Genomic DNA, 17,263 nt, shown 5'->3' with positions numbered 1-17,263 from the left:
CTAACGTTTTATAGCTGACATATGTCAAAAATATGTCAGAAACATTTCGGTAATATGTCAGAAATATTTCCGCGATATATTTCAGAAATTTTTCAGCGATATATCTGAAAATGGTGACTGATATATTGCTGAAACATTTCCGAAAGATATAGTGAAAATATTTCTGATATATTCCACAATACATTTCAAAAATCTTTCAGGTAATAAAGAAAGTCCTGAATCTGAGTAAAATGATTAATTATATAGGTATCTTACAAAGTTATTTATTTTCAAATACATTATAAAATCGTACAGAGTCATGTCCATATTAAGTCGTGAATCGAAGGCTTCTTTTGAAATATACATGAAAGTAAGTATAGTCTTCTTCTCAATATAAACTTATCGTTATATTATTATAATTATATTATTTTGGAAACAATAATGCATATGAAAATATAGGCTATAATAATTAAGCTGATATAGGGCAGTCTTTTGCTCTGCACAATATTTACAAAGAAATGTTACGTAATACACGTAGTACATGTTACTATGTATAATTACTACTATACTAGTAAATATGGTGTATAGCAAAAGACTGCCCTGTATCAGCTTAATTATTATAACCTATATTTTCATATGCATTATTGATTTAAAAATAATTTAATTATTATAATATTATAATAATAAGTTTAAACCGAGAAAAAACTATACTTATTTTCATGTATATTTTAAAAAAAGCGTTTGGTTCACGACTTTACATTTCGTACTTTACGTGCTTAACGTGCTTCATTCTAATAATACTTAATTTAGTTTGTTGTTCAACGAGTCGACGTTTATGTCTATCTGAATAGCAGTCGATACTTTTTCTTTTACGTGTCATTTTCTGAAATCAAATATCATAAATAATACAAGTATAATATTCAATGTTGCAAACATAAAACTTTGAATAACAAAAGGTCAGTCAATAATTTCTCATTTGATGTGCAGGAAAATAAAAGTTTATTCTGAATACAGTCTGAGAACTAATGTTTGTCAGGGTCTACTATACAGTTGACTGCAAAGTTAAGTTGTTTAACATAAAATATACACTGAAAATATGGACGTCATGCCACTATTGATATTAGATTAGTGTGATTGCCAATCGAATGGTAGCTGGTTACCCAATCATTTGATCAAACATAAACTAAATGATTGGTTAGTAATAGTCTTACCTAAAACGTATGTTGTATATTTCGAATACACAGTTGACTGTCAGCTGCTCAACCTTTTCCTGCAATTATTACAGATGTTTCAAGATTTAGTTGTAAATACATGAGTGTGATTCAAAGCAAATAACATGTAATTACTGATCGGCGGTCTCCACCTAGTCTGATATCTTTCTAACTAAAGCTAGATTACACGAGGCTCAAGGTGGTATACGCCAGATTGAAATAACGTATAAGCAGAATGTTTTGTGAGGGTATATTCTGCTATTTTATAATCAACAATGATAGGAATGTGCATAAAACTGAAGCTGACATAGGACGTATATACAGAGCTCTGTACATGCCTTATACAGCTTTTTATGAAATAGCCTTGTTCTATTTGGGCCAGCGAGATACACTAAGTGTTTCATTAGGGCCCGTCTATATGTATAGCGTGAAAAATAATTATAATGCATAATAATATCCTATAATAATTATAGTTAAAATGTTAAAAACGTACAGTTTTGAATATACAGGCCTCAATCAGTAATTAACTAGTGAAAAGTAAACCGAAGTTTGATAACGTTCGGCGTATCTTCAAGTTTCAATTGATCAACAATTTAGTATAAATTAAAATTAGCCTTTATTAATAAATCGCGACACTATACGAATATCGGAATATGCATAATTTAATACTGCATAAGGCAATTATGCCGTATCGTGTGATTTTCCATCAAGGGGGAAAATCAAACGAGTACTCACTCGTGAGAGGTCAACTGCGGTTAGGAAATAACCTTGTTGAGTAAACTATAAAAAGATTTAATATTATAGATGTTTCATAGTTGGGAAGTCAACGATCGTAATTATTTTATTTAATTCACAGCTTGACAAAAAATTATAAGCAGTATAGTACTTTCTGTTCACACATAAGCCGGTATTTCAATTGCATACCATTCAACACGTGGTGGCCAAGGATAGCCGATTTAGCAAGCAAACTGCAGAACCGCGTACATAGCAAATATGCACGTAAATATGTAATTATGCCAAGTAGCTAAGGATATTTTTTGGTCTAATTCTCTACACATTTATTGGAAATTAAACATTTACTTACCAAATATCCACTTTTCTTGCCACGTGGGTTTCTGTAATTTTCTCAAGAGATCCGTGGTATCTAACGACCTGTGAAACGCGGTGCGAAAGAACAAGAAAGCTCGAGAATGAAGGATGGAAGAGTGCACGACGCTGCGCGACGGTGATGCGCGAAAAATTGGCGCGCGACGCTCGACACTCGCGCTCGAGTATGCGACGTGATGCCATATTTTTAGGGTTTTTCAGCGCTTCCTCGCGGATAAAACGCGAATAAATAAGGCGCGTTAATTTGAATTAATATAAGTACGACGGTAATTTTAATAAACATATACGTAGAATAAGAATGTGAATAAATATTATAATATTACAATTAGTGTAAACCGGTCACCCAGGAATCAAAAAGGAATGTTAATTATTGATGAATTGTTTAGTTAAAATATAAACACTGCTTGTTTATTCTTATATAGTTCAGACGTAAATAACGAATATTTATATGTATCCGTTTAAGGCATTCGAAACCACCACGTCCAATACTTGAATATTCTAAACATTGGAATTTGGAAGTATCTGGTCAATGTTATACTGGTTTTAAAGTAAACACGCATTCGGTGTGGACCACACTTTCGGACCCGTTCTCACGAGTCCCTTTGGCATCTCCCATATCTCCTATATCTCCCAAAATAATTATTTTTTCGACCTGGGACCAACGGCATTCTATTCTTAAATGTATTCTAGATTTTTCTAGATGGTTTTCAAAAAATCGATTTTTTGAAGCCGTCACAGTGGTGTTGTCCCTTAAGAGATGTTGTTCGAGAAAATTGGTAGATTCAACAAGACAAATGAGAATTATGACGCCCAATTCGTATTCCGTCAAAAAATCTTCACTTCGGTCTTCTTGACTGGACGTAGCTCAGTATGCATAATCATTAAAGATCCATAACTTTATGAAAGGTATAAATATTGAAAAACTTTATGCACGTGTCCATTATGGAAAATTTGAAAAATGACAAATTTTATGAAAAATACATATGTATACACACATAAACGGAAATATTACTGAAACATTTCGAAAGTTCGGGTGATGTTATATTGCGCTTGAAATATTTCTGAAATATATTTATAATATCAAAAATGTTATATTGCATTTGAAATATTTCTGAAACGTTTCGAAGGTACCAGTGATGTTATATTGCATTTGAAATATTTCTGAAACGTTTCGAAAGTACCGGTGATGTTATATTGCGCTTGGAATATTTCTGAAATGTATTTATAATATCGAGAATGTTATATTGCATGTGAAATATTTCTGAAATATATTTGTAATATCGAACATGTTATATTGCATTTGAAATATTTCTGAAACGTTTTAAAGGTACCAGTGATGTTATATTGCATTTGAAATATTTCTGAAATATATTTATAATATCGAAAATGTTATATTACATTTGAAATATTTCTGAAATATATTTATAATATCGAAAATGTTATATTGCATTTGAAATATTTCTGAAACGTTTCGAAGGTACCAGTGATGTTATATTGCATTTGAAATATTTCTGAAAGGTTTCCGAAATATTGGGAATGTTATATTGCAATTGACATATTTCAGAAACATTTCAGAAATATTCCTGAAATTATGTAATGAATCTGAAATGTTGTAACATTTCGGAAATATTTCTGACATATTTCGTGCCGTGTGGGCTGTTATACACCATGAGTAAAAATTCCAAAATTATAATTTCAATCCCAATTCCCATAGGAAAAATCACCTGAAGTGCCACTTCTGACACCAGTTAGTTTGTCACGTGCGGAGCGGTCTCGCACGCGACCACTTAACCCTCTACGAGAAGCGTAGAGGTTTATATTTAATTTTTTTTGGCGAATTAGCAGGTGATCGTTCTATACAGGGCGTTCCTGGGAATTGGGTAGGAGAAAAATGTGCTTATTTTGTTATTAATATTATTAGAAATTTTTATGGAATCCAAAGCTTTAACGAAGTTCAAGTGAAGATAACAGTGAAAATGCGGGACGAGGAAGCAAGCGTTACAGAATGTTCTTAACCTGAATGTTCACACTCGTTCGATTACTCACTCTTCGGTGGTTTCGCTACAACTCCGAACAATGGCTCACACACGCGATGGCAACTCTCTCACATATGATTAACACTACACGGCTCTATGAGTTCGTGGCACAAATTTCAGCACCTAATATCTAGCTTCGAAGACTGATATCGCGACGCGAGATGCTTTAGCGACCGCGTACAGAATTAGAGGAAATTCGCTCTATTTGTCGGTGACGCGAAAAGACTGATAGACTCTTCGCGCAATAGCTTCTGAAGGAGCCTGGTTTCCGTAGATGTTGATTTTATTCTGTATCTAACGGGACTGACTTCGCTCGCTCGTACGACACCCCTTGGAGCGTCGGACAGCGAACAAGGTTTCCGTCAACGTTGCAAATTTCAAACAAAGGCTTGCCTCGCGAAGATCATCCTTGAAGCGCGTGATGTCTCGCGCTCGCCTCATCCCGGCGTTTGATGTATTACACCCGGGATCCGGCGAGCGCGGGAACGCTGACGTTGCAATGGTCGACTGCGCCGCTGCGCTTTTGTCGTGCCACGAGCAGAAATATAAGAGAGTTAAAATTTAATAATTGTATGAGAATGTTATTCCTTAAAAATACATGAGAATACAAATCAGAACGATTTGCACTTCCATGCATTTCCCGCAACGTAATTCCCAGAAATAACATTACGCTTCCTCGTCAACATTAAAAGTAAACATTAATAAAGTAATGCTATATTCATAAATGTGTATACAGGCGGCGTACGTGATACAACAATGTAGCACATTTTTAACCACAACCTTTTGTAATAAAAGGGTTCAACTTCTAAAATGCTGGCTTGAGCATAATTAAAAGTATGATCAAAATTGATTGCGTGTCTAGTCAACGCTGTATAATTATCACCATGCTTATGGATATTTCGTTTATGTTCAATTATTCTCGTATGTAACTGCCTACTTGTATGACCTATGTATGACATGTTGCATTGGTTGCAAGGAATTTTGTAGACTACGCAGGAGCGCTTATCCAAGGGAAGCAGATCTTTGCCAGAGTCAAACACAAACGATAAATCATGTGCATTTTTAGCGACAAATGGGATACCATATTTAGAGAAAATTCTGTTAAGAGACTCGAAAAGGCTGGCAACATACTGAATAGATACAAAGTTTTTAAGATTAACATGTGCAACCGATACGTCATTATTGTTGTTGGAACTACCAACAGACAAAATGGAATTGTATTTCTTGCGTATATGTTTGTTAAGAAGCGCAATTGGATAGTCATTCTTGCGTAGTACGTGATGAATCAAGAACAAGTTCTTGTTATCAAATTCAATACTAGATAATCTGATCGCTCTATCAACCAAACAATAGATTGTTCGAATCTTGTATGATCTGGGATCGTGAGAATGAAAATTTAGGTACCTTTGTGACCAGGTGACCTTATGGAAACGGTCAGTCTTGATAAGTTGGTTATCATTAATGATAAGTACATCCAAAAAACTGATCCGACAATTGCACTCTATTTCAGATGTGAATTGTAACCGCGAGTGGAATTGGTTAAAGACAGATAGCATTTCATCAACTTTATCAGAAGGAACTCCAGTGATTATGTCATCAACATATTGGATAAGCGCTCTTGTGTAGTCGACAAAATTCCTTGCAACCAATGCAACATGTCAAACATAGGTCAAACAAGTAGGCAGTTACATACAAGAATAATTGAATATAAACGAAATATCCATGAGCGTGATGATAATTATACAGCGCTGACTAGACACGCAATCGATTTTGACCATACTTGTAATTATGCTGAAGCCAGCATTTTAGATGTTGAATCCTTTTATTACAAAAGGTTGCGGTTAGAAATGTGCAATATTGTTGCACATCCCAACGCGGTCAACCGAAGACAAGATATTGAACATCCCAGCGCTATTTACACCTCTGTGATACATCAACCATAACTATTAATTACCGACTGAGCTTGCTCTTGATTTTACCTTCCTAACATGTTCTCACATGTATTTAACCCGTTGGCTTATTGTCTGTGCTGCTTCGAATGATTGAGTTCGTTCTCCTTCCACTACACTCTGGACGACTCACATGTTCAAAATAGAGCTAGGTTCAAAAATGTCGTTTTTGCGATTTGATTCAATTTTACTAACCAAGATGAATTCCTGGGAGTTTCGCATCGCAGTTTATGTTTTTCAAAAAGAACATTTTTAGTTTTTTTGTGTATTCTACCGTTTATTTATTAGTTCTACGTGTTTTCTTTTTTTCGAAATTGAAAGTTCGGTGCCATCATCTGGTAATTCTCTTTTAATCTTATCAGCACAATTAGCCTTGCTTATCACATAAGCCTCTTACATATTAATTTTTAATAACTAACTTCTATTACGTAATTTTCTGTTCGTGACAGATGTTCCTTAAATATAATCGTTCTGAGGAGGGCCCCTATCCGGACTGAAACGTTAACAAAAAAACTGTTTTGTACTAACCTTCATATTGTAACAGTTGAATTTAGCCGCCAGAGAGACTACGGAACTCAGGATAGGTAGGTCCGTAGGGAGGGGGGCTTTCATCTAAGCGGTGATCGAGAAGTGTCAGCGAGAGACGACAAGGAGAATCGATCGAGAAGTGGAAGAGAGAGGACGGTTTCGAATCGATCGAGCGGGAAGCGGGAGACGACGGACGAGGAGATCGTCAGCAGCGTGCGCTCGCAATCAAGAATTATCAAGAACGAAGAAAGACAACCGACGAAACAGTAAATGCATTCGGATTCCCGATGGAGGAAAGCCCACCAAGAATGACGGACGAGGGAATACGAATTGGCCGCGCACGGAATTAGGGATCTGGAGAATATCCATAATAACGCTGATATGATAGGTTTTATCTACGTTCTGACCTGTCCTAGTTTATTTGTAATTTTTATAAGTATGACTTTTATGAAATTGTTGTCGTCCTAGATGTCTGCCGTCCCCATTTTATTTATACATTTATTTATTCTTTTTTGTTGATATTTATTCGCGTCTCTTCTTCGATTCTCATTTTAGCCATACTTGTCCTTGAATTATGCCAACGTCCGAAATTTCGTTTAAAATAAAGATAATAAAAAATCATAAAAGAAAATTGTTAACGGAAGCTTTTTTGTTAATTGCGAGGGGCTCCGCAATTGGAGCGAATCACCGTCTACACAAACCGCGAGAACGAAAAGTCCGTTACAATATCCAAGAATAATATTTACTCAACAACTACCGAGGTCAAGAAACCATTATTTTTCTGAAAAATGTTAGATACACGTGGTGACGCTATTGAGGTTTATTCTCATACGAGTTCGATAGAATATTGGTCGACAGTCTTACGCAAGAAACCATGGCCTATGAACAATCGGTATCAATAACGGAGTTGACAGAAGTATGAAATTCGTTAACAAACATAATGGTAGCCTAATAAATTTACCTCGTTTCCAGCCGCTTCGAAATACAGAATGTCACCCGGTAGCTTGTACTATGAGCCCGTCTGGTCTGAGGTAACTTATGTTGCTTAGCAGCGATTAGTACCAAATCTGACCATACAAGAACGGCGGCTGAGTGGGGAAGGGGGGAGGGGGGGGGGTACGCGATGTTTTTCCGTTGCAATTCGATTTGGCTCACCGAGACATATGGTACTGGGGAACAAACTTGGTGTACGACGCACCGGAAAAAAAGAGAAAAAGAAAATGCGTTAATCAAACACGATGTTAGAACAGTTTAATATCTCGTTCAATGCCTTCGCCTTGGTAAATGGTAAGTACGGTGTTGCTGTCTGATGGTACAAATTAAAACTACTCAAATCGGGTTAGCTGTCACGAACATCTTATGCATAATGAAAAAATACTGAACTTGTATTTAATTATTTAAAACTTATCAAGTATTATTTGCACTTATGATTGATTTTGTATTTTTTCTATCAAGTGAACAAATTCGATACCATGATGGAAAATACCGTATATACTACGAGAGCGCGATTTTCCCCAAAAGAAAGTAAAAGCAAAATATTTTGCTGAGTTTATGGGTGCAGTAGTAAATCTTGTAAAAACTCAGATGTTCGGTTTCATTATTTTCCGAAACAAAATAAAAATTTTGTTAAGCTTAAAAATGCTTTTGGAGTTGATGAAGAAATTGACTGTAGAAAAATGTGGCAACGAGTTTTAAAAATAGGAAAAGACATTACAGATTACATGCAAGTTTGTTCATTGCATTTTAAAAAGTCTGATTATTTTTTACCAGGTAATTATATTTATTTTGCGGCTACATTATTTGATGTTAATTTTTTTATTTCTTAAAATAAACTCAAGACATTATTTTGTTACGCAGATTTAGGTTCTAAAGGTAAAAGACGTTTCAAACGAAATGCAGTACCTTCTTGCAATTTGCCTCGTAATGATAAAAAACAGAATCGATTGAAGTTAAAAATAATGACAGAGAGGCAAGAAGATTACAAAGACATAAAATATTTTCAACCAATCAACCTGCTTTGTTTCAGAAAATCGGATGTAAGTGTTTTGGCTCGTACGGTGTTTTAAAATTTGCTGCATAAGGCCGTCCTCTAGTTTCTCGGCTGTTTTTTTTATGGCTTTTTCAATAATTTTTTTACGGGCAAAGCATCGAAATAATCAATCTCATTATTTTTGCATAATCTTTATTAACATTTAAATAAGCTTTACAAATTTTTCGAAGTCAAAATATATAATAGAATAGCAGTTATAGTGGCCGACAGGAAGACATCAAGTAAAAGAGGTGCTTGACGGTGACCAAGATTGCGGCTGTTCTGCTTATCTGAAATCAAAAAACCAAACGGCATTTTAATCTTCATATTCAAGACTAGCGATTGAACTAGAGTGAATTCTAAATTACAAAAATTGACTTTTTTATACACTTTTGAAAATTACATTCTATTTTTTACTCATTTTTTCTTAAGTTTTTCGCTCGTACGAAAAAAACTATCGAAGCAATCATGATAATCCTAGTTCAATCGCTGGCTTATAATATATTAAAGATGCTGTATAAATTTGAACAAGATCGGTGCAATAGTTTCTGAAATATCGTGGTTACCGTTTCGAAAAATGGTGTTTCGAGAAAAACGCGTTTGAAAGTTCGCGCATGTGATTTATACTAAAAATTCCATCTCACCGTCAATCTGCTATGCCTGGACCATACAATAGGCCTTCCTCTTCTTCTTGGAAGTCACGCAGAGCTGCTCTGTCTTCTCTTTTCGCGATTCGGGCCTGTTTTACAACATCGCTCGTGCGCCTTTCTGAACGGTCGATCCGAGAGCTATCACGCTGTTGAACATATCCTTTAGCTTGTGGGCCGATTTTCACTCCCATGGTTTCCAAGGTCTTCAGGATAGCTTCGAATCCTTCGTTGAAGATTATGACAGCGAGAAACGTGGCGATTTCAACCACTTTTGGCCCAGAATGGAGGTGCTTCGGAGCAAAAGTCCAGATTAACGAATTGAGCGACTCGTTATTATTTTGAGTTTCCGATCCCAGGCATCTGCTTAACAATTCTTCTTTGGATAAATCCTCATAAATTGGCTTTATGACTTTTTGAACTGCTTCAGAAAGAGGCGGTTTATTGTGTTTGAATTGCTCAGCCTCTCCGAGAAACTCAGCTCTCCGCCATTTGCACCAACTAGATTCGCCTGCAGGACAATTTTGATGCTGTGGATTGCTGTCTGTGGAAATCTTGTGAAAGAATGTTGCCCAAATTTCCTTTCTCATTTCCTCGATAGAATCTGGATGTCTCCGAATAGCTAATCCATAATACTTTGTCATCTCACCAATCAATTTATCAGTGAGTTTTCCTGCACCTTTCCCACCAATGCCTTTATTAGATTTTTTTGCATTTCGGAGCCGAGTCCCCATCCTCTTTTCAACGTGTCCAACACACTCTTTTTTTACAACAACAACATCTTCTCCATATGGTTCTGCATTCAAAATACCTTTGAATGTCTTGCTGTCACCATTTCCTATGTATGTCGTATATTGAACTTGATGTTTATCTACTGAACGAGAAAACATTTTCACAACTGCATCTATTTCCATCTTCCCAGAACTTCCAGTATGATTTCGAGTACAATTTTCTTCATGATCAGCGAGCCATCCTGCATATCCAACTGGATCATTATTTTTTTCATTTTTCCACAAATTGCATCCAGCACAAAAACTACTCATTACACACGCATCAACCACTTTACCGGTGTACTTGGCAATTAAAGTTGAAACTCCGAATAAAGATGAAAATCCTCTTTTTTTCCATGTGCCATCTCCAGATAAGGTGAATTCATTTTCTGCTTTTCCTTGTTCTTGAAGGATTTCCTTTTCTTCATTAACCGCAATCGACAACACTGTATCAAAAACGGCGGAAGAAGCTGAGTGAATATTTTCTAATATGGAATAGTACGTGTTCAAAGCAAAACCTTGTCCCATATCCATCAGTCCACAGAAAATTCTATAGCCTTCATAACCGACTCCCAACAAACGCATCACGAAAACTAAGCGACGATTTATTTCGTAGGCTTTACCGATTTTTGGGCATGAATCTATTTCTTTTTCTTTCTCACACTTGCACGCCATAGAAATTTTAAAGCCCAATCCTCGTATATCACGTTGATGGAAAGTCACCGTACTTTTGCACTCTTTACAAATAACAGCCGAAAAAATGGTTGAAAATACACTCACAAAATTCAAAATACAATACAAAACAGTCTGTTCAACGTTCACTTCAAAATTTTTATTTTGACGAAGTTTCGTCGCTGACGCCGATGTAAACGACTTGTCTTGTTCAAAAGTGTGTCGGTTGCCTGCGAATTTTCGCTTTTTAGGTCGATCGTAACGAGCCGGGGCGTCTCTACTTCCTTTCTTGAACATTTTGAAAATTATTTTCAAAAAATCAGCTACGTGCGACTCGCAAGAGAAAATATAGTACGCTTCGCAACTGCCACAGCAAAACTGAACTAAAACTTCACGGCGTCTTAGTCAATATTCGAAAGCGTCTGTCAACGGTCTCGGCTCCCCTTTACTCGGGCCTAATTCACAAAAGGTTCAGGTAGCAGTTAGATTTAGGGATATCAATACAATGGTCAGCGCCGCTCGGCTTTCGGAGCAGCCCGGCGTGCGCTCCTGCTCCGTTCCAGGGCCGTAACTTGTGAACCACTTCGAATATCGAAAAATCCTTTGGCACACATTTTCTACACATGTTGTAGATGTGATTTATGAAAAAAAAAAAATCGATTTTTTCGACCCGAGAAACCAGAGGACGGCCATAAGGATTGATATCTATTATCAGTCGAACAATAATTTCTAACAGGTTTGCTCTTCTTACGTCATTTTCCTTCAGCGCTAGCTGAGTTTGTGCGTCGTAGATGTAATAAATTTGTCCATATCTCGGTCGGTTATTGTTTGCGGTCTCTGAACTTGTAGATATTTTGTAACTCACATCCCCGATTATTTTCATCACATATGATCCTCGATTCCCCAGATCTGCCACGGTGCAATTGAATGATGCGAACGCAAACGCGTCATTATATGATCGTATATGTTGTCTGAAGTGTCTTGATACTTCGTCATTCCCTTCTCGCAGACGTTGAAGTACATCAGGATATTCCGTTAATGGTGGTAATGTTATTTTTCCTCCATGACAGCAATTATTTGCCACCCTTCCTGTCTCATATTTGAACCCTTCTGCATTGCAATGTTTACATTTTACTTTCATTTCACCCATGTCTAGTTGCTCCACAGTTTTGAAAATGCCTTTTTCAATATCCCCGTTGTAACGATGCTCAGCAATGATTTCTAGACGAGTTCGCTTAGAAAGTACTGGTTCACTATTCATTGCTTCCACTCGTTCTCTGTTTCTGTCTAATTCCAACCTGTCTCTGCTATCTTCTATTGTTTGGCTGAATACGAACAGTTTCTTCTCCGTCGAAGTCGACGTATCGCTGTCACTTAATATTTCTTCACAAACATGAATTTCAGATACGTTAATTTTGCTCACACTTTTTTTTCGTCTGTCGTTTCATCTACTCGTTGTCTCTTGCTGTCCAGTTCAATTTCTTCTGTGCTTAATTTTCTTTTCTTCATCAATCTAAGCTTTTGTTCGTTGGTTGAAAATTGGTGTTCCTTCTCCATTGATATCGATCTATCTCCTTGACTTGATATTTCTTCACTCCCCTCGAGTTCTGTTTCATTACTTACGCTAACATGTTTGCCAGTATGATATTTTTTGTTCGCTTCCCTATATTTTCGCTGCTGTTCTTGTCGTCTAAGTTTTCTCTCTTCTATATCCATAATATTGGTTGGTCGTCCTCTTGATTTATTTTCCAAATCAATAATCACAATCGATTCTTCTAATTCTTCGACACCCTTCGCTGAATTATTTTGGCTACCACTCATCATTGCTGAATTATTTTTGTTACCGCTCTGCCTGTTATTCTCTAAAATCAACTTCTTTATATTATTTTTTTCTCTAACTTTGCGTTGCTGTTCACTCCGCAAAACACCTCTTTCTCTTGTGGTCAACATAGATCCTGGTCGTCCTCTTGCCTGTTTATACGAATATTTGTTTGATATTATTCTATGGCTTATTTGGTTATTCGCACTTACAATTTTATTTTCCTTTTTCTTTTGTGATACGTCCGACCATCTACCGGCTCCATCGCCTTGTCTGCTGATTGAAACTCCCTCCTCCTTTCTCCATTGCCAACGTAAATCCTGGCTGTCCTTTTGACTGTTTGGTGATATATTTAGATTTACTATCATTTGCTTGTTACTTTTGATACTTATTACTCACTATCTGAATTTTATTTTGGTTCTGCACGACATCAAATTGTCCACTGTCTTCGTCGCTGGTGAAGAGTAGCGAGAATTGTCTTTCATCTTGGGATCCGATTTGGTGTGGATGAATTTGTTCTCCGCGATACACGGTTAAACATATCTTAAAAATGTCCGCAGCTGCAGCTAATTCTGCTTTTCCCCCGTAAATTCCATTTTTATTCATGTGTGATTTGCAATCACTAGGTGACCTAATCACGGCACCGTTTGACTCATTACCTGTAATAAAACCCACAAATGTAGACCAATTATCAACTATATTTGAAACGATACTCAGTCTCACCTCAAGACTGTCATAAACAGCCGATGACAGCTGTCAAAGGAAGTTTTGTTTGCTAGATGCTATTTGTTTTGTTTTTGGCATCTCACCCCACCGCCAACTTCATGCGTATACTATTGTTATTATAATCTTTTTTACCTGTTGCTATTAAAGTCTTCTTTTTCATTTGTTCACGCGGGACAGGACTTTTTTATTAGATAGAGAGATAAAGGTGAAAATTGTAATTCATTGTTATATTTACAAAATTAATTGAAGTAAAAATCTAAACAATTTTGATTTATTGATTGCTTTAAGAAGTATTCAAAAAATTTTTTTAAGTGAATGTACTTCATCATGATTTTCATTGAAAAACTGTATGGATTATAAAAGTAAATCATATACGCCCGTACGCATGCTCTGATAAGGTGGATTTCAACTTCTTCGAATAAAGTTTTTCTCTGATCGACTTTTTAACATCATCGTCTAATTCCGGATCATTTTGTTTAATATTAAAGCAACTGTGACCACTCAAAGGCTTTGTATTGCATTGCTCTAAACAAACATCACATTTCTATGACATTTCCTGTCTGTTGATGGAACGATTTTCAATCCAGTTCAATTTTTGCTAAAATTATAAAAATATACATTAGTAAGTTTAGTAGAAAAAAATTGAGGCGATTAATTTTGCCGAAGTATATTTAACATAAATGATATAATTTAAACCTACCGTGTACATAATAATAATACTGCAGTACTATGTTTGCATCTTTCACTCAATCCAGCTGTACGACTACATACTGACGAAATAACCTTGTCATTTTTTGCAATCACTGTAGTTATTTCATGAGGGTCTCCTCAAGTTTTTCATGATTGCAAACAATAAGACAGTAATTCACATTGTTCATTATTTTCATTTAATATTCCCGTATAAATTAAACGATTAGAATTAACGATTTGCTCTCCTTCAATGAAATTCCGGCTTTTCCGTGTAGAACCCAAATGATCCAAAATTTCATTCAACGACAAAAACATTGTACTTATTGTTGGCGCAGGTCAAGTTATAAGCAATGATTGCATAATTATAGCTGGATATAAAACTGGTTTATTTAACGTATGTAATACATGCGGGGGTGATGTATACAGTACAAGGAAGAAGGAGGAGTGAGTGGCGTTGGCCGCGAATATATAAATAACATAGCGTCAGCCGCGAATATTTGAATATACATTTCTAACACTTATTGTTCTCGTAAAAATATTCTGTCAATTTTTTTTACAACATTCGATTATAAATACTCACTGAATTATAGCTCAGTGTAAAAATGCATTTGAAGAGTCGTTCGGGTCAAGTGTGCGCACTTAACGATTTAGGTTCGTGTAAAAATTAAACAAAAAGAAATAAGGACAAAAGAACCCATGCATATGATAAAGCATTTATTGAACTAATAATTAAATTAAGTAATAGCACGTAAAACTTTGACAATTGAAAAGAAAAAATGGTTAATGAAAAAAATTCAAAGCAAAGCGGGTCAAGTGTGCGCATTTCTTCGGGTAAGTGTGCACATTTAGGGTAAGTGTGCGCATTGTTCTTGAATAGTTATAGACTTGTTAACAACAAATTATTTTGAAGACTAGATAAATAAATAATGCGAGATCGACTTATTACAATAAAATCACATAAAATCAGATGTCTGAGAATGAACTTAAAGAAATTTTAAAAATTTAAAAGAAACTTTAAAATTAGTTGATAATTTTACGAGGATTATTTGTGGCAGCTATCACATTCAAAATTACCTCCTTCATAAAAGGTACATTGTTCGTGCTACGTGGCATTGCGATCAAAAACTGAAATAAAAAAAACATCATTAGTCAATTTTTTTTACAACGACTTCATTGCTTTCTCACATAAAACAACGGAGGTATCTAAGTGTGCGAACGCGCACTTACCCGCGCACACTTGCCCCAGACCGAGATTTTTGATCGATACTCATGTAACTTTAGTAACGACTCTATGTACTCTGACTACTTTGTAACCACTGGTCCACGGAGTATAGATACAAGGAGTCTGAACGGTATCGGGGTTTTCATAGTATTAATGTACGCAATAATAAACCTAAATCATAGTTCTCTTTTCTGCCACTGGCTGCGCAAGTACTCAGGACGTACCGTTGTTATTATTATTATTACACGTAAACATACACCATATACTAGCTCGCGAATGTTAAAATTAATTAAATTAAATATAAAATAAAAATTTATCTATTTAAAATTAATTTTAAGAAAACAATGGGTAGGTGTTGTGCTGTTCATGGTTGTCTTAGTGGCCGAAAGGCAAGTGAGAATGTAGAGAAAGTAGCTTTATTCAAAGCACCAAAAGTGAGTAACCTCAAAATAATATTGAAAATTTGTGTTATTAACAAATAATTCTAAAATTTATGTAGTTTTCTAATATTTGAAAAATATTTTTATTTATGTGCTTAAATATAAAAATATATATTACTTTTAAGGATGTTGAATTGCGTAGTAAATGGAGCTCAGCTTTGGGACAAGAATTAAAAGCTAGCAGTTTTATTTGCGAATTACACTTTAATCCAGAGAATGTGATTAAAACTGATCGAGAGATTTTAAAAGATGGTAGTGTATATGTGTATGAATACCAGAAAATTCATTTGAGGAAGAAAGCTGAGCCAAAATCACATACTAATGACGACAATGAAAACAATTGTAGCTTGCTATTAAATAATGATTCTTCAACAATCTCTGATATAAATGACGATACGACAAGAAATATATCAATTTTTGTTGGCTGTGACGAGCATAAAAAAGAATTAAGAAAAAAAATAATTAACAATTTCATAATAATGCGGGGGCATTTTCTAGTCAAATGTTTTAATAAAAGTGCTACGGAGAGAAAAGTTAAATGTAAATCCTAAAACTTTGTATTTAATTCCACATTTCTCAGAATATTTTTTTCCAGAGAGGTGTCAATAGCAACAAGACTTCCCGCGTAAGAATTTAAACGAGTGCTTCTTAAAAAGTGGCGCACTCTACCGGCAAAAAAATCTGTCCCCTAAATTACGACCATTCGTTCAACATTACGTTCAGACTCCTTGTATCTATACTTCGTGCACTGGTCCATCAACTGACCCGACTTCACTAGTTCGATCTTTCGCCACCAGTTGGCGTAGGTGCAACTCCCAATTACTATATTCCCGTCAGTACGTTGAAGTCAAAATTATCGGGAGAAAAATCTTTAATAAATGTAGAAAAACAATGGAACATCCACGGGCATGTCGCCAGTAACTACCTGCAGCGGAACAATGATAGAAGATTGAAGATAAGTAATCCGTAATTAAAACAGACACTTTACAAAGGTAAATACTATTTACAAGATTATTTATTTATATAATGACGCTGATGGGAAAAGACGTTTTGTGTTTAAAATTTTAATCCCATATAGACCTGTTGTCCATAATGTATGTAGAGAATGAGCGAATGGTTGAATGAAAGGATGAATGCATATTTGACTATTAGTATAAATGAGAGAATAGAAGTAAGGAAGAAGAATGTTCATAATTTTTAAAGGCAAATAAATAAGAATTGTAGTATAAATTAATTTCAATAAATGCTAGACAATATAATAGTTGTGAAATTGTTAAAAATGGATAAGCACGTATAAACATAGAAAATTATTACAATTTTGTGTATATTGTTACGTCCGGCGCACCACCTCTCTCTATTTTTCCTACTCGCTAACTCTCCCACAGTTCTTATATTAATATCATGGTCTCTGTCCTGTCCTCTTATCTCTACCTAGCCT

The 17,263-nt window shown here is 35.4% G+C and overlaps 1 protein-coding gene and 1 long non-coding RNA gene across 2 annotated transcripts; both read right to left on the bottom strand.

Moving 5' to 3' along the window:
• Nucleotides 1-291: 291 nt before the first annotated feature.
• Nucleotides 292-2,429, bottom strand: LOC124294934. The gene is made up of 3 exons (XR_006904827.1): nt 2,275-2,429; nt 1,191-1,249; nt 292-862 (listed from the first exon to the last, which is right to left on the bottom strand). It is a non-coding gene; the product is annotated as an uncharacterized LOC124294934 (long non-coding RNA).
• A 6,619-nt stretch (nt 2,430-9,048) lies between these two features.
• LOC124294953 lies at nt 9,049-11,015 on the bottom strand. Its single transcript, XM_046742693.1, has 2 exons — nt 9,484-11,015; nt 9,049-9,129 (listed from the first exon to the last, which is right to left on the bottom strand). The coding sequence occupies exon 1, from the start codon at nt 10,929-10,931 to the stop codon at nt 9,486-9,488; it is 1,446 nt and encodes a 481-aa protein (XP_046598649.1). The 5' UTR covers nt 10,932-11,015; the 3' UTR covers nt 9,049-9,129; nt 9,484-9,485.
• Between the last annotated feature and the right edge of the window lie 6,248 nt (nt 11,016-17,263).

This window comes from Neodiprion lecontei, chromosome 1 (assembly GCF_021901455.1).
Source record: "Neodiprion lecontei isolate iyNeoLeco1 chromosome 1, iyNeoLeco1.1, whole genome shotgun sequence".
NCBI lineage: Eukaryota > Metazoa > Arthropoda > Insecta > Hymenoptera > Diprionidae > Neodiprion > Neodiprion lecontei.
The sequence above is the reverse complement of the archived record's forward strand: the minus strand, read 5'-3'. Positions and strand labels throughout refer to the sequence as shown.

Excerpts from the sequence above, each read along its gene's own strand:
- LOC124294953 (XM_046742693.1), bottom strand. The coding sequence starts at position 10,931 with ATGGCGTGCAAGTGTGAGAAAGAAAAAGAAATAGATTCATGCCCAAAA.